This window comes from Varanus komodoensis, unplaced genomic scaffold (genome assembly GCF_004798865.1).
Source record: "Varanus komodoensis strain SLA01 unplaced genomic scaffold, ASM479886v1 scaffold9, whole genome shotgun sequence".
NCBI classification, from domain to species: Eukaryota; Metazoa; Chordata; class Lepidosauria; order Squamata; family Varanidae; genus Varanus; species Varanus komodoensis.
In genome coordinates, this window is record NW_025336598.1 from 3,646,480 (window position 1) to 3,671,786 (window position 25,307).

General features: G+C 42.3%; 1 protein-coding gene across 1 annotated transcript in view; it reads left to right on the top strand.

Moving 5' to 3' along the window:
* The window catches only part of TSPAN9 (tetraspanin 9), a 163,736-nt gene that overhangs the window by 110,106 nt on the left and 28,323 nt on the right, over positions 1 to 25,307 (top strand). Inside the window, exons 5-7 of the mRNA XM_044418239.1 lie at positions 6,170 to 6,333; positions 15,712 to 15,766; positions 19,717 to 19,800. Of these exons, the coding sequence (XP_044274174.1) occupies positions 6,170 to 6,333; positions 15,712 to 15,766; positions 19,717 to 19,800 (303 nt within the window). The remainder of the gene's footprint in view (positions 1 to 6,169; positions 6,334 to 15,711; positions 15,767 to 19,716; positions 19,801 to 25,307) is intronic.

Sequence of the window (25,307 nt, forward strand, 5' to 3'; positions counted from 1 at the left end):
AAGGGCACATATCAAAAACAGTAACCTGCACTTGTTAGATGTGACCTCTACTTTCTCCCACAACCTTCTCCTAGAGATTGAATCAAAAGTGGATTTTTAATCAATAAAAGCCATGTACAGAGACCCTGGACAGTTGACTGCATATTTTTCAAGCAAATGCTGTATGACTACATTGTGGCCTAATGTAGACCTTCCTTCCCTGAATCCAGTTTGTTTCTTGTTTAAGCCAGCCTCTGAGTTTGTCTAAGAGATGGCCAGCATATAGTTCACTGATAATATTCAGCAAACCTATTGGTCTATAGCTAGCTGGGTTGTTCCTCCTGCTTTCTTAAAAAATGGGATTATGCCTGCTCCCAATCCTCTGGTATATGCCCCAAGGAGTCACTAAAAGTAAAGAGGAAAGCTAAAAGGGGAGTCCATTAGTCCACATTAATTTTTAAAAGCTCCATGGGAATGTTGGCAATACTGGGGGCTTCACTTCTTTTGAGTTGGTTAATAAATGATGCTACTTCCTTTGCTGAGACAGGGGCCATGGAGGAAGGTCATCTATCTCTTGCAACAGACCTTGACAGATCAAATCTGCATATAACTCATGAAATTAAGAACTCCAGGTGCTTGCTGCTTTAAGGGAGTCTAAAGGGGAGGAATCCTTAAATGAATAACTAAATATTTTCCAGAAGAGCACCAAGTTTTTATCTTTGGCTGCCTGGATTAAATGTTCCCATATTGCCATTATATCCACTTTCTTCTTGTTAGCCACTATTTGCTTGCTCTTTAGTTTTAGGAGATGTTGGCAAAAAGACAGTGTGTCAGATCTGGGAACTCTATAAGCCTGGTAGGCAGAAGCAAGCCCCCTTTTGGCTTCAATGCATTCTTCATCAAATCACCATTTACAATACCTTCATATCTGGTTAATTTGTGGACTGGCCTCATGCAGAGGTTTTAATTCCTGAATGAGTTGCTCATAGGGGGACAGGAAATCACCGTCCACAGGATTGTTCATGATGACCTTACAGAATGTGTGAATTTTCTCCCCCTCCAAAAACTCCTTCACCTTTTCTTCCAGTCTGGAAGGCCACTTTACATAGCATTCTGCCTGTTTTGAGGGCATAATGTGTTTTCCAAGCCAAGTTTTAGGAAAAACTTGTTGGAGTGATGGATCCAGCTGCAAAATGAGAGGTAAATGATTGCTCTCAAAGTCAGGAAGTACTTGTAGGCTTTTGACATAGGGTAATAAATTACCACTGATCAAAATACAATGAGTAGTGCTGCACCTGACTCCAGGCATGAAGGTAAGTACCCCAGGATAATCCCCTGGGGTAGGATTCAGGAGAGGAAGATTAAGCCTTTTGGCCAATTCTACCAAACAAGAGTCGGCAAAAATCACCTTGCAATCTGTTGTGAGATGAGTTTTCCTTTGCAGCAGTAACAGTATCACCAGTGCTTCTTGCCAAACATCTTTATTTTACATGTAAGTCTCTGAGCATACACACAGTGAAATGTTGAACCCTCTCTGGCCCCCTTCCCCCAAAGCCTTGCCTATGAATCCTTCTGTGCCTGTTCCTGGGGGGAGGAGCACTGCAGAACCAGGCACGCCTTTGCTCCTGCCTCTGAGATCCCAAATGGGCCACCCTACAACTGTGACAACAGACTATCAAATCCACCTTCTCAAGAGGTTGGAGTTCCCATCCAATAGACTCCCCATCTCTAAATCTTCTCCCTCAAGATGTTGAGCTTTCTTGTTCCTATGGGCAGGTTGACTGGGCCCCTTGGCAGCCCTTGGAGTAATCTCTCCCATAGCAGGCATACACAAACAGCTGAAGCTGAGTCCATTTTCAACCATCATCTCATTATCAGAGCCTGAACTGCCAGCCCCACCAGGATAGGCCAACTCCCCTACACACATCTCATTCTCAGAATGTGAGCTGTCAGTCTAGTCTAAATGGTCAGCCTCTCATGTGTCCCCCTGAACTTCACCAGAATGTGCATGCACAACACCATCTTTAGAAAGCCACAGGTAGTAAGAGTGGATTTGTACCTTATCTTGGTTAGCTATGTAGCCTTTGGTCTTCTCTTTCAAGGAATGGTTGTTAGGGCTGATTTGTGCATTGAAGTCTCCTCCCAAAAGAACCTTATCTACTGAGTTATCGAAAATTAAGTCTTCGATATAATGATCTTGATCAGCCCAGGTCTTTTTAATGTTTACTTTTGCTTGTTGGAGATTACGATAGCTATTCACCACCAGGGCAGTTGCAAAGCCTAGATCAAGGCAGACAGCCATGACCTGATGGTCCAGAGAGTACAGTTTATTTACAACTTGCTCGTAGGCAGATGGATACCATAATACCCAAACCCAACTTCAGCCTCCCAGAGCCTGTACCTGAAGTTGCCCCAATGCTATAAGAATGATAGCCAAGTTTGTTGGCTATTCATTCTCCTGAAGCAGAATTATATCATAGTTCCATTGGAAAAATAGATAGTCCTGACTTTTGCAGCAAGTCTAGCCTGCAGTATTCCAGGAAGCAATTTCCAGGGGTTCTATGTGGCTGCTACAAACTTGGCCTTACATAGTCATGCTGAACCTGCTTCTTGCTGCTGGTAATTTGAATTGCAGCAAGTCTTTGATATCTCTCCAACTATCCTGCACAATTCTGGATCATCTGAGGGAACAATCACATTGGTTGTTTAATAGTTTATTTTTATTAATTATTATGGATGGTTCATGTGGGGGTCAATTTCCCTTACAGGCAGAAGACTCCTTTTTGTTTAGGGTCTCCTTCACTGGATTGTATGCAAAGGTATGGGAGTGTTCCTAGAGTCTTTGGCAGTAGATGACAGCTGTTTAAGGTTTCTCAGGGAGAGAATGAGAGCTTCCAGTTGTGTGATCATAATTTCTTGTTCTCCAAATGGCAAAAGGCTAAAGGAAGCCAAATGTTGGTGTCAACATTGTCTTCTATCTAGCCTGAGTTGAACATGTAGGATTGATGATTGAAATTTGATTAAAATGACTGATCCAAGACAGCAGGAGATTTGGGGTTTTTCACCAAAAGGCAAAAAGATATGACGCTGGAAGATGAGCCTCTCAGGTCAGAAGGTGTCGAATATGCTACTGGGGAAGAGCAGAGGGCTAGTACTAGTAGCGCCAGAAAGAATGTAGCGACTGGGTCAAAGCCGAAAGAACACTCAGTTGTGGATGTATCTGGTGGTGAAAGGAGAGTCCGATGCTGCAAAGATCTATACTCCATAGGAACCTGGAATGTAAGATCCATAAATCAAGGCAAGCTGGACGTGGTCAAACAACAGATGACAAGACTGGACATCAACATCTTAGGAATCACTGAACTAAAATGGACAGGAATGGGTGAATTTAATTCAGATGTCCATCAGGTATACTACTGCGGGCAAGAATCCCTCAGAAGAAATGGAGTAGCCTTCATAGTCAATAAAAGAGTAGGAAAAGCAGTACTGGGATACAATCTCCAAAATGACAGAATGATGTCAGTTTGAATCCAAGGCATTTGGCATCACAGTAGTCCAAGTCTATGTCCCAACCACTGGTGCTGAAGAGACTGAAGTTGACCGGTTCTATGAAGGCCTACAACACCTTCTAGAATTAACACCAAAAAATGATGTCCTTATCATCATGGGGGATTGGAATGCTAAAGTGGGAAGCCAAAAGATAACCACAATAACAGGCAAGTTTGGCCTTGGAGTACAAAATGAAGCAGGGCACAGGCTGGTAGAATTTTGTGAAGAGAATACGATGGTCATAGCAAACACTCTTTTCCAACAGCCCAAGAGACGACTCTGCACATGGACATCACCAGACGGTTAACACAGAAATCAGATTGACTATGTGCTCTGCAGCCAAAGATGGAGAAGCGCTATACAGACAGTTAAAACAAGACGAGGAGCTGACTGCGGCTCAGATCTTGTTGCAAAATTTAGGCTTAAATTGAAGAAAGTAGGGGAAAGCACTAGGCCGTTCAGGTATGACCTAAATCTTATCCCTGATGAATATACAGTAGAGGTGACAAATAAATTAAAGGAATTAGATCTGATAGAATGCCTGAAGAACTATGGACGGGGGTTCATAATATTGTAAAAGAGGTAACAACTGAAACCATTCCAAAGAAAAAGAAATGCAAGAAAGCAAAATGGCTGTCTGAGGAAGCTTTATAAATAGCTGAGGAAAGAAGGGGAGCGAAAGGCAAGGGAGAAAGAGAGAGATACACACAATTGAATGCATAATTCCAGAGAATAGCTAGAAGAGATAAGAATGCCTTCTTAAATGAACAGTGCAAAGAAATAGAACAAAACAATAGAATAAGGAGGTCCAGAGATCTCTTCAAGAAAATTGGAGATATGAAGGGAACGTTTCATGCAAAGATGGGCATGATAAAGTGCCCAAATGGCAGGGTCCTAACAGAGGCAGAAGAGATTGAGAAGAGGTGGCAAGATTATGCTGACGAACTATACAGAAAGAGCATAACGTCACTGATAACCATGATGGGGTGTTCACTGACCTCAAGCCAGACATCCTGGAATGTGAAGTCAAATGGGCCTTAGGAAGTTAAGAGCATCTACAAAGCCAGGGGAGGTGACAGTATTCCGGTTGAGCTATTCAAAATCTTAAAAGACGATGCAGTAAAAGTGCTACACTCAATATGCCAGCAAATTTGGAAACTGAACAGTAGCCACAGGATTGGAAAAGGTCAGTTTACATTCTGATCCCAAAGAAGGGTAATGCCAAAGAATGTTCAAACTACTGCACCATTGCACGCATTTCACATGCTAGCAAAGTTATGCTCAAAATCCTACAAGCTAGGCTCCAGCAGTATGTGGACCGAGAACTACCAGAAGTACAGGCAGGATTTTGGAGAGGAACTAGAGATCAAATTGCCAACATACGCTGGGTCAAGGAGAAAGCTAGGGAGTTCCAGAAAAACATCTACTTCTGCTTCATTGACTATGCTAAAGCCTTTGATTGTGTGGATCGCAACTAATTGTGGCAAGTTCTTAAAGATATGGGAGTACCAGACCACCTTATTTGTCTCTTGAGAAACCTATATGCGGGTCAAGAAGCAACAGTGAAAACTGGATATGGAACTACTGATTGGTTCAAAATTGAGAAAGGAGTTTGGCAAGGCTGTATACTGTCGCCCTGTCTATTTAACTTATATGCAGAGTACATCATGAGAAAGTCCAGGCTAGATGAGTCACAAGTTGGAATTAAGATTGCAGGGAGAAATATCAACAACCTCAGATATGCAGATGATACTACTCTAATGGCAGGTAGTGAAGAGGAACTATAGAGCCTCTTGATGTGGGTAAAGGAGGAGAGAGCAAGAGTTGGCTTGAAACTCAACATTACGAAATCTAAGATTATGGCATCCACCCTATCACTTCCTGGCAAATAGGCATGAACCTAGGTGGACCCTGGGGGATGGTGGAGCATAGGAAAGCCTGAAGGATTGTTGTCCATGGGGTCACGATGGGTTGGATGCGACTTTGCGACTAACAACAACAAGAAGAACACAGTAGTCAACTACTGTCCTACATTGACAAGGGTAAGTTTGATGAAGCAGGTAGGTCGAATAGATTCAAAGGAGTTTAGGATTTTACATCTGACATCCATATCAGATCTTCAGTGAGCTCTTGAATACATTTTCTATCCTCTTGGAGTTTAAAGGAACTAGCTTCTGAATTAAAGACTCTCTTAAATTTCTTTGGACTCTAATCCCGAAGATGGCAAACTTGGAGGCTTCTGCAAAAAGCTGCTTTGGGATGCTGTTCTTATGAAAGTAAAGAAGAAAACTCCTGACTTGGCATATAGAGCAATCTATCTAGCCTTAGAAGGTCTATGGCAGATGGGGGGAGCCTAAGGAGAAATGCTAGATGTTGGCTAGCCCTCCATGTGGTGGACCAGTTGATGTAGTTCCCCCATAAAGGAGAAATGTTGTGTCATAAATTAAGGTAGCATTATTGCTCTTGGGAGGTATCTGTATGTTGGTAACAGCTGGCAGTTCAACACCCTAATATTCTAATTCTATTTGTCCTAGTTTTCCCAAAAGGTTTCTGGGAGTTATCTGACTGGAGATCTTTTTCTTTCTCCTTTAGCAGGCTTATAATCTGCTCACTCTGATGAATATCTTTTGTGTTGTCTTAGCCGCCAAAAATTTCTGATGGATTAATAAATCAGTTTCCCATTTGTCTTCATAATTCTCTGCACCTCTTGAACAAGATGGGCAGTGAGCCTCCTGAATATGCTTTGGGAGGATTTGCCATACAGGGCCTTAAAGGGCCAGCTTCCTCCACACAATCGACCTCAAAGTGAGCAGGTCCTTTCTTTGTCTTTAATGGCGTAAAAATGTCTTCTAGCCAGGATTGCTTACTTGCATGAGTCAACCTATCATACTTCTGGGAATAAGTTCTTTTCCAGCCCATAAATATTTTTATTTCATTAATTCCAGTAATGAAGCTTTAGCCATTTAAGTCCCATCCTTGTCTCTGAAGATCTAAACATAGGTTTTGAGATGTATTCTATAACTTTTAGAGATAAAGAGCAAAATTGATGTCTCTGAGCCTTTTCTGGGACCTCAGTTCTCTTCTTTACAGGGTCTTCAAAACAAGAACTCTGTGGCCTATTGGATATATTAATTAAAAGTTTCTTGCTCAAAATAAATAATGAGGGGTTATTAAAAACAAGAGGGGTGTGAATGCCACAAAACTTTCAGTTCTCTATTAATAAATAAATAAAATACAGTGATACCTTGACTCACAAACTTAATCCATTCCAGGACTCTGGTCTTGAGCCAAATTGGTTGTGAGCCAAGTTAAATTTCCCCATAAAGTTCAATGTAAAAAAGGTTAATCCGTTCTGTAACTATTTTTTTTAAATCAGAAAAATGTGAAGAAGCAAAGTGACAAAGAACAACAAAGATCACAGCCATCTCCCCCCCGCCACCCAAACATGAGCCCGGCCATCTCCCCGCCCTCCCCCAGCATAACCTCGATTGCGCCCGTCATCCCTGCACATACCCATCATCCCAGCATGCTGGATGGGGGTGGAGACGGGCATGAACACGGGCACGCTGGGGGGGAGAGATGGGCGCAAACTTGGGTGCGCTGGGAGGAGAGATGGGCATGAATGCGGGCGCGCTGGGGGGAGAGATGTGTGCAATCACAGGCATGCTCAGTGGGGAGACGGGTGTGATCGTGCTGGGTGGGGGGATGGCCAAGATCACAGTTGTGCTTGCGCAGGAAAGATGGGCACAATCATGGGCGCGCTCCTGCAGGAAAGACGGGTGCGATCTCAGCCATCTCCCCCCCTGCCCCCTGCATGATCGTGGCCATCCCCCCACTCAGAGGGGTGGGGAGACGGCTTCGATCACGGTCACCACCCAATGTGGAGTTCATGACCTAAGTCAAAATTTTTTTGAGATTTTTGTTCATGACCCGATTTGGTTGTGAACTGAGGCATTCGTGAGCCAAGGTATCACTGTACAGTGATTTTCCTTCTTTGAGTGTTGTAGTATTATAATAAATTCTTGGTGTTCCCATGCAACTGTTCCAAGCAGCAGTCAAGATATATTACTGTATGTCCACAGCATTCCCACAGTCCACATGGAGTTTGAAAAATCAAAAAATGTAAAAGAGGGTTTTGTTCCTCTTTCAGCAGGTTCTGATTTGCTGCTTCTTCGCTGTGGTGACTAATGCTGTGATGCCTTGTGCCTCTTGATCCTGCAGAAGGTAGAACTTCGTTGTGTAGCTAGGATAGGGCTTTGTTATTTTTTAGTCTGAGGGACCAACAAGGCCCTGAGAGTTTGGGTGTCTTGGGTGACTGTAAATTGTGCTGTTGCTGCTAACTTCCCATTCCCTCTCCCTTCCCCCCCTTTACCCTGTTTTTATCCCTTTTAGATTGTAGGTTTTAGCCTCTGTATTTTATCCTTTAAATAAACTTGTCCATTCCCCAAACCTGGGCTAATGTGTGCTGAATCCAGTTTGAAGGACCAAGGAAAGACAGGGTGTTATTTTGCCTAGTTGGCTGGCAGCTTTCCATTACAGCAAGTTCTGCAGATGAACTGAACAGGAAAAGCCAATGGGGATTTGGAAGCAGAGTTGCAGTGGAAGAGGAGACAAAAGTAGAGACAAGGGGGAATCTGTCATTACCCTTCAAGGAAGGAAGGAGAAAACACAGGCTGTTTCAACACAATCACCAAGATAGAATAAAAAAGTAAAGACTATGGACTAAGAATACTCCACAGTGGTGGTAACCTGCAACATTGGTGCAGTGTGTGTTTTCTTGCCTGAGATCAACATGATGGAAGAAAAAGTGAGAGTACTGGATCAGTGAGTGTCAGAAATCAGATTAGTCTGGCAGAATATGTTCTTGATGAATCCATATTGGATTCTATTAAACGCTACATTGTTCTCAATATGTTTGCAGACTGACTGATTTATAATCTGCTCCAGAATTTTTCCAGGGATTGATGTCAGATAGACTGGTTTGTAGTTCCCAGGTTCGTCCTTTTTTCCTTTTTTGAAAATAGAGACAACACCAGCCCATCTCCAGTCATCTTCCTGTCTGCCTACAGTTTTTGGAAAGCTATTATTAGGTGCTATTAAAGCTGTTCTCTGTTGTGGTGCATGAGCCTTTGTTACCCCCAAATGTGACTCTTTTTCCTGTATCAGTTTAATGCCTTCCTGGTGGCATTCTTCATGCTGTGGCCAAACACATTCTTCCTAGGCCTACTAGCAACTCATTCCTTGCTAGAAGTCCATCTTCCAGGTTGACGTAGCCCATGGTCCCAAAATCGAAATCTCTCATGTCTGCACAAACTCTGTAGCCAGACATTCATCTGGAGTATTTTTCTTCCCCTTTCTATTCTTTCAAGAACTGGAAGGATGCATGAGAAAACTATCTGGGTCTCAAACGTTCTTGACTTTCCTCTCCAGAACTTCAAAGTCTGATATTATTTCTTCAGAGTTCCACTTGGCAGTGTCATGTCTCCCTACATGTTTAAGAAAGAAGGAACTTGTGTCAGTGGGTTTTATGAGCCTTTGCAGTCCTTCAGTTACACCTCTAATCTGGGAGACAGCATACCTGGTGAGTCTACATGTCCTACATGTGTTTCCATCACATGCAACAGGGAGTTTCCTGCACCTAACACTCTTCTTGTTCTTTCAAGCCTTGGTATCACTACCACCACTTGGTTGACCTTTCGCCTCTTTCCTTACTGGCCTTTATTCCTCCTCACCACAAGGCTGGTCAGCTGACCCCTGGGGCAATGGCATATCTCCCAATCCTCAGGGCAAATCATTTACTCCAGGTGCCAGTTGTTAACCAGTTGTTGCTGTTATCTCTGGCATCCCTGAGGCCCTAATTTTTGATATCTCCCAACATACAGCTCAAAAGGAGGAGGATGCCTCCCAAGTCTTTGGGTACCTGATTCCCACTGAGCTAGATTTATAACAATTAAATTTGCTATGGAGTTAACCCTTCCCTTGCTCCCTGGGGCCCGAGGAGCTGGTTCACATTACATTTACTTGTTTGTATATAATAGTCCCTAGTTCAGGGGTCGGCAATCTTTAACACTCAAAGAGCCATTTGGACCCGTTTCCCACAGAAAAGAAAACACCAGGAGCTGCAAAAACCTTTTGACATCTAAAATGAAGATAACACTGCATAAATGATTTTTTACCTTTGTGCTATGTATTAAAAAACTATAGTGTATTGCATTTATGAAATCAATGAACTGCTACAGAGAAAACAATTTTTTATTTCTGCGTGCAACAAAAACATTTTGAATTCCAAAAAAAAAGATGCTGGGTTGAAGGTTACTTTCAAATAAAATACTCAATGTCTATTTGAGTCCTCCTTGTATTTATGAAATAAAAAGACGAACTTAAATTATCCACTTGCAGCAAACCAAACATGCCGTCTGCTTCTGTGTGCCCTCATCCTTTTATCACGTGTACTGGAGGGTGCAGTCAGCTGTCAACCTGAATAAAAAAAGGACTAATTGATAAAAGTAAGTAGAGTTTCTGCAATACAACAAATATAAATAATAGTCTGGTGAACTATTGAACAAACATCCCTCTCCCAGTGTTGCTGGAATTTTTATAAGAATCTTAAAACAAGGAAGTAGATCTATATCTTCATTATGATTTAGCTGCAGCTCTTGTGCAGTCACGAAAAACTGTTATTTTTAATCTTACATTACAAACTAGTAGGATTCCTTTCTTATATTTTGAATAGGAGAACAGCTTCCTGCAGAGTCAAAGTCAGTGTTAAAGGGCTGCATGCATTAAACAGCAAACCCGTAGGTTCATCAGCAGTAAAAGCAAATGAATCTACCCACGTACCATTAATCGTTCGGTTTTCTTCAGAAACTTTTCTTCGATTTATCCATGGTTGGCCTACCCATGGAAAAAGCTCAGTAAATTGTGAAAAGCTCAGTAAATCGGCACGTGTCGCAGATCGACAGCTGTGCAGGCACATATTTTGAGTGATGGAGCCGCAGCAGAGGAATTCAAGAGCCACATGCAGCTCTGGAGCCGCAGGTTGCTGACCCCTGCCCTAGGCCATCAGCCTCTTCTGCTCTGCTCAGCTAGTAATCAGGAACCATACTTGTGATGTAGTCAGTTAACCAACTGGGTATATTTACGATCCTGATTGTGTTTGCAGTTTCTTAGCAAGAGCAAAATGTCTAAAAGGTACTCTGAGTGGGATGGTGTAACTTGGTGTCCTGCAACAGCAGGGGGTTGGACCTGATGTCCTTCATGGCCCCTTCCAACTCCTACTATTCTATGATTCTAGTCTTTCTACTCTATTAATGAGTTGGACATTTTAGTTACAAATTTCTTTAATCTTTACAAGAGTCTTATTTCAGCTCTGAGGTTGGAAAACACCTCTGATATTGAGGGGGGGAATCAGTGCTTGCACAGCCCTTGACCCCTTGCTGCTGGTATGGAAAGAACCACACTTGGCCATTCCTTCAAAATCACAAAAGTGACTTTAAAGAAGAGGGTTTAATGGGCATTCCAAGAGAAAGGGAATGGAGGAGACTGGTGCTGCCAGGTATCCTTAACTTCCATTCCTCTCATTCTGAAGCATAGAGTTACACAGCTGAAATGGGCTTTCTAACTTCTTTGTAGGGCTACAGCAGTGCAGAGGCAACCTTCACCCTCCACTCTCCTATCACCCTGGATAGGATGCCTAAAATTCTCTGCATTTGAAGGGTAACAGACATTCCCATAAGATTAAACCCTAAAGCACAAATACAAATCCTTTCTTCTTTCATTTTCAAAATTGTCCATATCCCATTCACAAGCAATCATCTCTCTCACACACATGCACACAAATTCATATAAACACTCTATTTCCTATAATTAGGCTTTTTAAAGGCTTGATCATAAAGGGGGATAAATGGGGGGGGGGGTCACAGCACTGGGGAGGGGATAGTCCTTTCCTCTCCAGCAATAGCACTACCCAAAATATTCATCCTGCACTTAAAATAGCCTCCATTTGCACCAGTTGCAGTGGATGGAGGACTGATTACTTAAAGGGGGATTACAAGCATTGGGATGGGGAGCATAAGTCCCCCCCCCCAGCACAAACCATCTTTGAAAATGCCCCTAGTACTGTACTTAGCTTAAAAAAAACCCTCCACTGGTGCCAGTGGATACTTTTTAAAAACATACATGAACTAGGGGAACTTCTGGCGAATGCGCCAATTAGACATTAGGGCATTGCTCTGCTGCCTTGAGAAGTTTCATGAGCTTATTCCTGTGTAAACAGTCAGATTCTTGGGTAAGTTAAAGGAGAATGGTCCAGTCTGAAATGGAGATGCAAATAAAGAAGCAATGATCATTACATTGTATGTAATTTTAGCCTTTCTCTGTTGGACTGGATTTGTCCCAGTGTAGGGGAAAAGGATGAGAAAGATTGTTTTAAAGGCTGAGAAGAGAAAGAAACATTTTACTTTGCATCTGCCTTTAGCAATCTGAATAGAACATTAAGATTAAACATTAAATTAATGTTGCAAACATTTAACAGTTTGCATTTAATGGAGAACTTCACAGGTAAAGGGTGGGGAGGAAGAAGGCAGATTGCATCTGCTTAGGTTGGAGAGTAAGAGACTTAAATAGCACCCCTTAAAGATGGTTAAATAGCACCCTCTGCTGGATGATTGGCAAATGTCACTGAAAAATCTCAAGATCTGTGGAATCCATCACAGGTCACAACCCTCTATCATGTGCTGCCCTTTCACATACTTGTAATTCTCTATGAGATCCCCTTGGAGTCTCCTCCAAGCTGAAAAGACATAGTTCCCTCATTCTCATCTCATTTGGTATCCCCCTCAGTCAGGCTACCATCCTGGACCTTGGCATGCGAATGCTAGCTGGGGGTATTTTTGTGCTCATTTTATGATTTTTAAATTGTGATGAAGGACAACTGTACTTTCTGGACAGTTCAGACTTGAGGCTAAGATTTTGGCTGCAATTCAGATCCTTAAGGCATTTTTATTTGGAAAGGACTTTGAAACAGATATTTTCCTAATGTCTTGCTTGAACTTTATAAAGATTCTAATATTTGTAAAATTATGGATATTGCAAACTGACCTTGACTGGAGCATTGGCATCAAGGGAGAGATGGCATCTCCCTTTCTCTGTTGCCATTTTCTGAGGGAGTTGCTGGTTGTTTGGCCTGGGAGTTTTCCTGTTGCTTCTGAACTGATTTACAAATGATTTGTTATAAAGGAGAACTATGTGTCCCTGATAGCTCAGATTGGAGTTGGGACTGGGGAGGCTTTGTTTTTCCTGATTCTTCTGATCTCCCTTGCTTTTGCCTTTGAAGAGCAGAGCCATGTTGCAACAACAAAATGAGTTAGAAACTATCAGCACCACTTGCTGGACTGGGAGAAAAATGGAAGCTAAAGTCCGCCACTATGAAAGCAGTGTTTGAACAATGTCTCTTTTTAACACATTAACCTAAATTAACATTTTAACAGAGCTAGAACGTGACTAATAATTTTAATATGTATAGAAAGTACATGTATTCCATCCTAAGGTCAAATAATTGACCTTATTTATCTCTGTTTCTTGCTTTATCTCCCCACTCCCTTTTTTCCCTCTGTTTTTTCTTTCTTGGCTTCTCCCTCTCCCTTAACTTTTCTGCTATAAGCTGCTGTGTTAAATTGTGAGTTTACTCACAGATATGAAGAAATGTGAGATGTGATTTGTGGTGGAGTAAGGGAGAAGAGCTGATCAATTTCTCAAGCAGGATATCATGTGGCACCTTGTCAAATTCAGCTAAAGCACATCTACATCTTCTCCATCTAGCCACCTCTAAACCTTGTCAAAGAATTGCACAAGATTTGTTTGGCAGGACCTATTTTTGCAGAAGCCATGTTGGGTGGCTGCCAACCTCCCTTTCCTATCTAGGGTATCGCTGTTATCAGCTTTTCTGTAGTCTTTCCCAGAATGGGCGTGAGGCTAACTGGCCTGTAATTCCCCTTGTCCCCTCTGCTACCCTTTTTGAAGATTGGGGCCACTGATGCTACCCTTCAATCCTCCAGAACTTCTCCCATTTTCCAGGAGGCCTCAAAAATGAATTCCCAGAGTGCCCTTGGGTGTAACCCATCAGGACCCAGCACCTTTGTAACATCCAGTGCCCTGAGGAGCTCCTCAACTCTAGGAGAGTGACTCTAATCTGTGCCCCCATAACCCCAACCTCATCTGACCCCTCAGGTAGATCTCCCCCAACCTGCCTTGGGGAGAATACATTTAACATCTGTGCCTGTTTCCTTATATGAGTTACCAAATCTCTCTCTTTTAAGTAGCCCCATCACTTGTCTCCCCTTCCTCTTACTATTTACATGAGAATAGAAACCATTTTTGTTGCTTTTGGCATTCTTTGCAAGTCTCAGCTCATAATCAGCTTTAGCCTGACAAAGAGTCCTTCTGTATTGAGCTGCCTCTTCCCAATATACCCTTTTGTCCACATGTGACAGTGACCACAGTGTGGAGGTCCCTTTTATTTCTAATTCCTCTTACACTTCTCTTTGCATCCATGGTGGCACCCTCCTAAGCCTCCTTACTTTGCTGATCAACAGTATCATTAAGGCTTGCATCTCCAATCCCTCTCTTTTTAGTGCCATCCACCCCTCTTGGACTATCTTGCTTTCCAGTACCTTCTCCCAGGATACTTTTCCCAACCTGGCCTTCAATTGATCAGGCCCTCATGAAGTCCCAACTCCTAGTACTTGCCCTACTGCTCACCCTTGTTCTCCTGATCTTGAACCATAGGATGGAGTGGTCACTTGCATCCAGCGCTCCCCTGGTCTGCATATCATCTACCAGATCCACCCTGTTGGTCAAAACCAGTCTAGAATGTTTCTCCCCCTTGTTGCCTCCCAAATCCTCTCCTTCCATAGCTATGCATATGAAATGCCTGGAAATAAAAATGGAAGAAGATAAAGCTAAATCAATACAGGAGATCATTACTCAGATCATAACTGATTAAAGCAGAGAATTTTTTAAAAATCATAGTTTGGATGATCAAATCAAGTCTTAAGAGGCAAAAGTATTAATGAAAGCTAATATAGTGGAGATACATCACTAATTCAAAAAAGAATATCACCACTGGGAAAAAAGGTGATTGCCTTGTGGCACCACAATCATAGAGCCAACCTTCATCTAAGAGGGATTGCTGAAAGATCTCTATAGAAGAGGGAAAACTTAGAAATGATGTTGTAGAGTGGCTTAAAGAAATGCTCCCCAAGGAAAAATGGAAACATGAAGATGTAGAAAGAGTACATCATGTTGGTCCTAAGTGTGGGTCTAGAATGTTCCTGCAAGATGTAGTGATCAGAGTTGCCAATTATTGTAAGCAAGAATTGCTTCTGAAAAAATTGAGAGGTCAGGACAATGAAAATTTAAAGAGGCCTCCATTCAATTTTATCAAGATCTCTGCTATCAGACTATATTGTTCAGACATTCCTTGAATTTAATCAAGTTTTCTTTTGGAACAGCATCAAATATAATTGGGGTATCTAGTACATATAAGAGTTTTCTACTCTCTGGGTCAAGGCTTAAATTTGCTTTACAAATGGGGCCTAATAGATGAAGATCAATGGAAGCAAGAGATGGCAAAATTAAACTAAGTTAAGAACTGGGAAACAGCATCAGAAGGAGATAACAAAGGAAAAGAAGAAGTTACTGGAACTGTTGGTGGATTTTCCTCAGTTTGAAGTGATAGCCCAGTGAACAAAGAGAAACAGACAAGAGAACAAGTGGTCAGGAGGAAAGGGAAGACATGAGGGGAGATGGAGGGAGGAGACAGAGGAGTTGGGGCTGAAAATGTCAAATAAGATAATTACTTGATTAAATTAGACCTTTTCCCCTTTTCTCTCTCTCTCCTTTTTCCTGTTTCCAATTCCTCCCCCCCCCCTTCTCCTTTCCTCTTTATTTCATTACAAGGAGATATATAATTAAAGGCTAAATATAATATGGTAACTAAAAAGATGGGGAGTACAATTTAGATGTGATATACAGTAGAGTAAGATATAGGAAATAGAGATGATAAATTTGTGTAAATTAGGTTTTTAAGAATAATGGGATTACGGAGAAGTAGTTAACAAGTCAACATTAGTAGCTTGAACACTGTACACAACCAGTGGTTCATCCCCACTCCCTTTGCTAAAGGTCTTGGTGCTGCCCAGGAAGAAATCTCTTTGGGGGAAGAAGGGAGAGAGTACAGGTATGTGTTGTGGTGAAAGATTGTTGGGTGGGGGATTTGTATTGTGAACAAGTTTGCTTTTCTTTTTGTTTTGTTTTCTGTATGTGTATGGGGATGCACAAGGGACCAGTAAGGATACATGTCTGTAAAATGGTATGTTCAAAACTGTAAGATTACAATCTTTGAATGTTAGAGAGTGTAATTAAAAGGAAATGAACTGAAATGACGATGGATGAAGAAAAAGCAGATACTAGATTTTTACAGGCGACACATCAAAAAGGGGAAGAGGTTAATGAACTTAAAGCAATATGGTCAAATATTTATGAAAAATCTTTTTGAAGCTCAAAATCAAGGGGGTAGCAATTATTATTTCTAAGAAAGCTGAATTTAAGTTAAATAAAGAAGGATGATACATGATTTTTTTTTAATTTTACAAGGTGAACTGAGAGAAGAATATACGTTAGTTAATATTTATTTGTCAAATGATAAAGAATTGGAAGTAATAGAGAAAGTATATGTAGAGATGTAAAGTATGCATAATATATATATGTAACAAGTGTATGTAATAGGAGATTTTAACATGGTAATGAATAAAATAAGTGATAAGTGCTGACCTATGAAAAAGGAAAGATGACACAATATTACAATATAAGTGCATAGTAGATACAATGGAGTAAAGGTTGAAAGAAATGTGGAGAATTACTGATAGAGATGGTAGAGATGAAAGTCTAGTTTGGGATACAATGAAAGTGGTTGCAAGAGGAATAAGTATTAAAGATGCATATATTTTGAAAAGCAAAACGATTGAGCAGAAAATTTGGGAAGGGAAATAAAAGAATTAGGGAAGAAATATACTCAAAAGAGGGATTTGAAAGTCTTAGCAAAAATACAAACTAAAAGGAAGGAAATGGAAAATAGAGAAGTTGAAAGGATACAGAGAAATTTCATATATTTGAAGAGGGAGTATTTTGAGTTTAGCAATAAGAATTCAAGATTATTGGCCACTGCCACACAACAAAAGAAAAAAAAAACTTAACTGGAATTGTTAAGAATGAAAAAGGGGGAAAGTATAATTTAAGAGATGCATTGAAAATATTTTACACTTTTTTCTCTATGGTGGGAAATGAGCATTGGATAGAGGTAGACTTTATGTAGAGAAAGATATTGGGGGGAAATGACAACAGATGGAACAAGCAATTAAAGAGGAAGAGATAGAAAAAAGTATTGATAAATTAAAAATAGGAAAATCTCCTGGGATAGATGGAATGGGATCACAATATTATAAAGTTTTTAGAAAGATTTTGATTCCAAAATTAAAAGCTTTGTTAAATAAAACATTGGAAGGAGGAAATATGCCAGCATCTTGGAAATAGTCTTTAATACTTTCGTTCCTAAGTCTAATAAAGATTTGAGCTATGGCATTAATAAACTGGGATGTAAAAATGTTTACTGCAATATTGGCAAACAGAATGAATACATTTATTGACAAACATATTAAAGTGGATCAAAGTGGTTTTACAGTAGGGAGACCGATGGCAGATTTAACTAGAAGTATATTAAGCATATTAGAAAGGGAATATAAAGGGAAATTTAAAGCTGACATAATTGCATTATATATTTTTTAAGCTTTTGATTGTGTGGAATGGCCATCAATAAATATAGGAACATAGAAACAGAGTGAGTCAGAAGGGACCTCCTGGGCCATCTAGTCTGACTCCTGACTCCAGCCAGCTCTGTTCATGACATGCCTACCATGTGCATGCCCAGTCTATCCTTAAATACCCTCTCCAATGGGGCTTCAACCACCGCCTGTGGAAGCCCATTCCATACCCTAGGGGTCCTAATTGTCAGAAAGTACTTCCTGGCATGGAATCTTGGTTCCCTGAGCTTTGTTTAGTTGGAACACGTAAAGATACATTAGGATTTGGGAAAAAATTCATAGGTATAATAGAACAATTATATGCAGGAAATGCAAAAGGAAATGATGGTATAATTGAGCAGTTTTCTCTGGGCCAGTGTACTAGTTAAGGATGTCCCCTTTCCACAATATTGTTTGCTTTACGTATAGAATTATTAGCAAACAGTATTAGGAATAATAACACATAGAAAGTATAGGTTTCGAGAATGAGATTAAGATTAGTTTATTTGCTGAAGATACTTTGTTAACAAGAAAGGATCTATTTAAAGCAATGAACCAGGTTAGAATACATTTGGAAGAATTTGAAGAGATAGTGGACTTAAGAATAAATCAGGATAAATGTTGATGATGTTATTTAATTATGACAGAAAAAAGAAGAAAATGATTAGGAGTAAATTTAAAGTTAAGATTTGTAGTGTTACTAAGAATTTAGGTATGAATACAACTAACAAGTTAAAATGCTTAAAAAAGAATAATTTTGATAAATTGAAAAATGAAATAAAAGAGAAAATGAATTTAGGAAGATTAGAATGATGAACTAGACTGGTTAAAGCAAAGATGTGGATGTACAGATTATACAAAATCTGAATATACAATTGTGGAAAAGGAAAAACAAGCTAATATGCAGATGAAAGTGATAGTAAAATCTGTAAGATATTTCAGAAGATCAGGATTAATATGAGCCACTTAAATCAACATGGGAAACAGATTTGAGAAAGTTATGAAGACTGCATGTCAGTAAGACTAAAGGAATTTTTGAGTAATTTATTATGGAAATGATGCTTTACCCCAGTGAAGCTGAATTGTATAGATAGTAAATATTCCAAGTTATGTTGGAGATGTGGCCATGGAGTGGGTACATATTTTCACATGTGGTGGGAATGTGAATATATAATAAAATTTTGGAAAGAGGTTTTTAAAGCGAGTAGTGAAATGCTAAGTTTAAATATTGAAATATGTCCTGAGATTACATTACTTTCAATATTTCATAGGAAACAATGGAGTTGGAATAAATAAAGAATTAATAACAAATTTAACAACACCTGTGAGATTAATCATAGCTAAGGTCTAGAAAGTAAAATATGATTACCAATTGTGTGATTAGTATAGGGAAGTCTGTAATATAGCTATTAATGATAAATTAATTTGTGATATTAAAGTGAGAAAAGTGTATATAAAGGAAAACAATTTTAATGAGATTTGGGTTGTATTTATTGAATATGTGTTTAAGAAAGGGAAAGATTGGAGTCTTCAGAAGAGTCACTGCTATTTTGGAAGGGGAAACTTTTTGAAACAATTTTTGATAGAGTTTTCAACATGTAACCAATGGTCCTGGTGATGGGGTGCACAGCGTTTTTATGACTTATTTTAATTTTATGTTTAATGTTGCATGTTTTCATTTTAATTGTAAGTTTTTATTGGTATTTTACATTGTAAAATTGAGAAAATTATGTAAAAATGAAAAATAGACTTAAATGAACCATGGTAGTAGAGATTATATGTTTTCATCTTGGGGAAGAAGAGGTTAGAGGTGAGGGCACAAAGGACTGGTCAAACTTGTGAGCTGAATGAGGACCCTGTAGTCAAACACTATGTGCACATGTGTAAATGTGAATTTTGTTTGGAGGAATGCACATCCATATGATGTGCACAACTGTGTATATGATTTCCAGGAACGATGTATGAGTAAGTGTGGTTCCTTATTCAGAATGACATTTACTTCAGTGGAATGAACTATTTAACAAATAAGACTCCAAAATGTTGACATTCTGAAGTTAAGGATGACTTGACCTTGCAAATTGTTTTTTCACTATATAAACAAGAAGTGGTGTTGTTCAATTTTATTTATTTTGTTCTGGATATTACCTCTTGCTTTTGTGAATGAAACTCAGTGAGCACTTAAAATGAGATCAGTATCTTATAAGCAATAAACAATGTAGACAATCAAGCAGGGAGAAGGATCTTTTTAATTATATAGAATGATAGTGCTGCGATGCTTCCATGTTTGTGATGCTTCTCCTATCAGAGTGATTTTTAAAAACTTGTTTTTCAGGGATGCTATGAAAAAGTCAAGATGTGGTTTGATGATAATAAACACATTCTTGGGACAGTTGGAATGTGTGTCCTGATAATGCAGGTATGTGTATGTTCATAGTGTAAGTATGTGTATCGCAACTGGTGAATGTGATTACTGTTGAGCAATTAAGAAAAAATTAACTCAAAGCTTGGATCAAAATGCTATTTCTTTTTAGGCCAGTTCTCTGTGTAAATCATTCTGGTCACCTTTAAAATAAAAAAGTGGTTCTTTGAGCTCAGTTTTTCAGTTTTTTAATGGTGTTACAGAAAGACAAATTCAGAACAAGCTCACAATGCAGATGGGAATATAATTACTAAAAGTGGGGAAATACTTCCATATGTGAATCCCATTATTAGATTGGGATCCTTAGCTTATGGCATTTTAAATTTGTTAGGCTATACCCCATAGACCATATGGGAGTTCCATATGGTTTCCTACCAACTCTACCACTTTCTTCCCCTCTCATGACAGAGAAAAGTTGTTTTCTCCAATCAGTTTCTCTTGTCGATAGGAGTTTTTCCTTGCAGGGAAGTGAGCTGGGCTCTGAGTTTGAAGCTGCTAAGTGATTCACCATATCCCAGTAAATATAAGATGTAGACTAGGTACGAGCATCACCCTTTTGTGAAGATATAAGCAATGCACTCAATAAGCAATCTAGCCTAATTTTTCTTCTGACCTGCACTACTTGCTGCAAAGGAAGCAGACTCTCTAAACTTCATCCAAATTGCTGACAGGCCTCATTGCAGATTCTTAGAAAACAATCAAACACCTCAGGCAAAGGTGAAAGCCATCAGCCCAGAAAAACAGAAGAATTGAATGCTTAATTTGGAAATGATAAATATAAACATTGCCAAACTCCAAAAACAAGTTGCCTTCCGCCTGTCCTTCCCCCGAGCCTTCCTACTGGTACTCCATGTGCCTCCCCGGTTTGACCCTCATGGTTGACCTGGCTTTCCACCACTGTTCCTCCTGCGCTGCCTGGATGCCTGCAGCGGACGGCCATTCCCACTGCCTTCTTTGCCTGGGAGAAGGACATGTGGTTGAAACCTGCTCGCACTACCAGGCTTCCAAAAAACAAGCCTTCCAGCAGTGAGCCCACTGCCTACACTTCGCCCTCTGGCAACATGCCCTGAGTGTGGGTGAGCCATCACAACTGGATGCTGACAGGACACCCTCTGCCTATGAGCCTCCCCGGCCAACGAAGCAATCGAAGAACAGGGCCGCTGCCTCCACCTCCAGAAAAGAAACATCTGGAGCAGTGGGAACCTCCAAACACAAGAAGTGCGCAGCACTAGGCTGCCCCCTTACCAGCCACATTGCCCCACAACAACCGCCCATGCATGCCAGACCCGGATCCCTGTGCCCATGGAGGCGAACTCCCTGGGCAGGCCCTCGCACTCCTCATCGCGGGCCACCTCAACACGCACATCGCTTCCAGAGCTTTCCTCGCTGCCAGACTCGCTGCTCCATTGACTTGCGGCCTCCCTGCACAGCTGCAAGCAGGTGCCGCCTTCCCCGCCCACCACCCGGCCCTCCACCTCCGCGGGACCACCGCCCTCACCATGCTACTCCTCCCCTAATTGAGAAGGTTCCTCATCTTGGTCCCTGCCCTCAATGCACTCACAGGACAGGTCTGACTCCTCAGACCCATTGGCCCTGATGGCGAAGTGATGGAAGAGGTGCCGCATTGAGTCAGATAACCTATCCTCCTCCAACTCTTCTTCTGTGGAGTGCTCCCCCAGTCTACCACCCTCCCAATGCTGATGCCACCACACCGACAGCCAGCACAGACCCACTGGGCCTACCTCCCACCGGTCATGGGCCCATGCCGGCCACACCCACCTCCGCTACTCACCAGCAACTGAGCCCTGATGCTGACTTCCCATGAGATCTCGAGGCTGAGAACGCACAGGGTTGCATGGCATCAACAGAGACCAGTGCCACCTGTTGGAGCAACAGTGTGAGGCATCCTCCAGTGCTGAAGAGGACCGGCCTACCCACTGTGCCCACAGGGCCCAGCTCCAGGAGGACAGTGATTCTGCCTTCAGCCCTGAGTGCCAAGGTGCCTGCGAGCACCAGAGAGCTCACCAGCACAGGACTCCAGCCCAGACCACCTGGCCTCCCACAACCACAACACCTGTCACTGCTGCCACTCCCGCTCTCCTGCAAGGCAGCACCCGTCTTCTCCAGCACCGTGTCAAGCGCCCAATGCCCTTGATCGCTGCTGGTCTTTCTCAAGGAAGTCAGGTCAGAGCCTCTCACCATAACAATCCCAATCACCATCCCTGGCCTCCCCACCACTCCCTGAGGTGTGGGCCCTGGAGCAGGACCTTCTAATGTCACCAGGAGGGAGGGAGCACTTTGCGGATCTTGTCCTCCTCATGGCAGATGACCTGAGAGTTTAGGCCTCCACCCATGCAGAGTCAGAGATGGATAGTAATTTGCCCTCAGGCGTGTGTCTGTCTGCCTCACTCCCCCTGCTGCCTGTACTACTGTGCATGACCCAGCAGTCATGGAGGACCCCTGCAGCTGCCCTCTCACTACCATACAGAATTGACTCCACTTATAAGCTGTCTGAGAAATCTCTCTCCTTTCTGCACCAACACCCTAAACCCAGCTCAGTTATAGTGGAGTCCATGCAGGGGACCTCCCAGAGGGAACACTCCATGCCTGTGGACAAGGAAGGGTGCCATATGGACAGCCTAGCCAAGAAGGGCTATGCAGCCTCTTCCTTGGGCATACATGCTTCTAACTACAAGGCCTTAATGTCTAAGTTCCAGTTCTTTCTTTGGGAGAAGATGGATGCCCTTGCAGAACATCACCCCACCAACCTCTGGGACACTGCCTAGCTGATACAATTGGAGGCAGTGAAACTGTCCACGTATCAGATGGAGTCAGCCAGACACCAGGTGGACTGCCATAACAAGGCCATGATGTCATCCATGGTGGTCCACCCCCATGCACAACGGCGGTCAACAGGCCTCCCACAGGAGACCCAAGCTCACATAGAGCACCTACCCTTTGATGGAGAGCTCCTCTTCAGTGCCCACACAGACATGAGCATGGACTCCATACATAAGGTGCTCACTACCGCCAAGCATATGGGCTTCAAACAGAAGGTCCATTCCCACAAATGGCAAGGGTCCTCCTCACTCACTGCCCCTTCTTGGATCGGCCTCTCCAGCTGAGACAGGCCTTCCCACCCAGAAGACTTGACACACAGCCACGCCAGTGGCTCCCACTGGCATGGGATAACAGATGCAGATGCCAAGATAACAGATGCAGGTGCTACGATTTATGTCCAGGCAGCCCCAGCTCCCCTCTCCTTCCCACATCTCCCCACTTTGCTGATCATCTGGACCAGGTCCTCCACATGTGGGAGAATATCACCTCTGACTCCTGGGTCCTATCCATAATCCGCCTGGGCTGTAGGATTGAATTTGATACCCTCCCCTCACTGGGACGCAGCAGGACCACCACTCCCTCACCCACCCTAGTGGCAGAGGTGGAGAGCTCAGTTGGACGCAGGAGTTGGGGCAGTTGGACGCATCTCCTCTGACCTCTCAGGAGGCTTCTACTCCCACTACTTTGTTGTTGTTAGTTGCGAAGTCACATCTGACCCATTGCAACCCCATGGACAACATTCCTCCAGGCCAGGGGTCTCAAACTCAACTTACCTGGGGGCTGCTGGAAGTAGAGTCTGGGTGAGGCTGGGCCGCATCAAGTATTCCACAAAAAAAAGGATTTCAAGTATTCCAAAAAAGTACAACTGATCCAATCTTCTCAATCTTTACTAATAATAATTCAGAACATGAATGGTTCTTCAGAACATAGGCTTCTTTTACTTCCTCCTACTCCTTGCTGCCAGAGACCTGACAGCACTTCCTCTTACACAGCTGAGCCACATTTGACTTGAGGGAGGAAGCAACTGAGACCCTCAGTATGGCTTGAAGATGCTCATCAGTAAGTTTGGACCTGAACTTTGACTTATTAAGGTTCATGGTGGAGAAGAGCTTTTCACACAGATAGGTGCTCCCAAAAAGTCACATGGTCCGCTTGAACATCCTGGAAAGCTCAGGGAAGGTAAGGGGCAATTCTCTCAAAAATTGTCCAAGCTTGTCTGCTTTTCCACTCTGAACTTGGCTTTGAGTTCAGAATTGCACTGCAGGTCAATTAGCTCCATTTGAAGCATCTTCCACATCAAAGGAGAAGGGGTCAGCAAAAATTTGAAAAGTGGCTCTGTGTGTCTTGAAATCTGCAAACCTGTGATCAAATTCTTCCTGTAGCTTTACAATGGCATCAGCATACTTCTCACTGCTGAATGGTGTGCCAGAATCCATGAGTGCCTTGCATGCTGGGAAATGGCAGAGGTTTGTCTGAGAAAGCTGGGCTTTCCATAACACAAGTTTTGTGGAGAATGCTCTGACATTGTCATAGGCAGCACTGACAAACTGCCCCTGGCCTTGTAATTTCTTGTTCAGTACATTCAGCTCCTGTGTGATGTCAACAAGAAAAGCTAAGTCCATGAGCCATTTGGGATCACTTAGTACAGGAACGGCCATCCCATCTTTCTCCATGAAGGTTTTCACCTCTGCTCTCAACTCAAAAAACCTCTTCAAGACGTTTCCCCTGCTAAGCCAACGTACCTCGGTGTAGTAGAGCACATTCTCATATGCTGACTCTATGTCCTCTAAAAAGGCGCGGAACTGCCAGTGCTTTAAGCCCCTGGATCTGATGTGGTTGATGCATTTCACAACGTCAGACATCACATTGTCAAACTTCAGGCATTTGCTGCAAAGGGCCTGCTGATGGATAATGCAGTGCAGAGCAATGGCCTCTTCCACAGCCTCTTCTTCCAATTTTCTTTGAACAAGTGCCACGACTCCATTTCTCCTCCCTGTCATTGATGGTGCTCCGTCAGTTATTATTCCAGCAAAACTCTTCCATAGTAAGCCAGCATCTGCAATGGCATCACACAGCTGGCGGAATATCTCCTGAGTGGTGGTCTGACCATGCATTGGAATCACTGTAACTCCTCCATCACTTCAAAATTGTCGTCAACACCACGGACATATATTTTGAGCTGCGCAGTGTCAGTGACGTCTGTGCTCTCATCAAGAGCAACTGAGTATGCATGAAAATGTTTAGCTTTCTCATGCAGTTGATCGTAAATATTACCTGACAGGTCAGAAATGTGCTCTGCCACTGTGTTGGCTGAGAGGCTGATGTTGCTAAACTGACCCTTTTTTTCCGGACAGACTATACTTTCAGCCTGTAACATGCACTTTTTGATGAACTCGACATCTTTAAATGGCTTTCCTGCCTTAGCAATCATCTCACACTCACTATGTAGCTGGCTTCGACTGCCGCATCACTCTCTTTGCTTGCTTTCTTGAAAAAATCCGTGGTGGTGGTGGGCTGTTCATCCCGCGTCGCTCCCGGAGGCCGGCCCGGGCACTGCCGGCGCTTTGAAGGCCTCAGGGCCCCTCCCCCGTGCCCCGCCCACCCCGGCGCACAGCTTATTATTATTATTATTATTATTATTATTATTATTATTATTATTATTA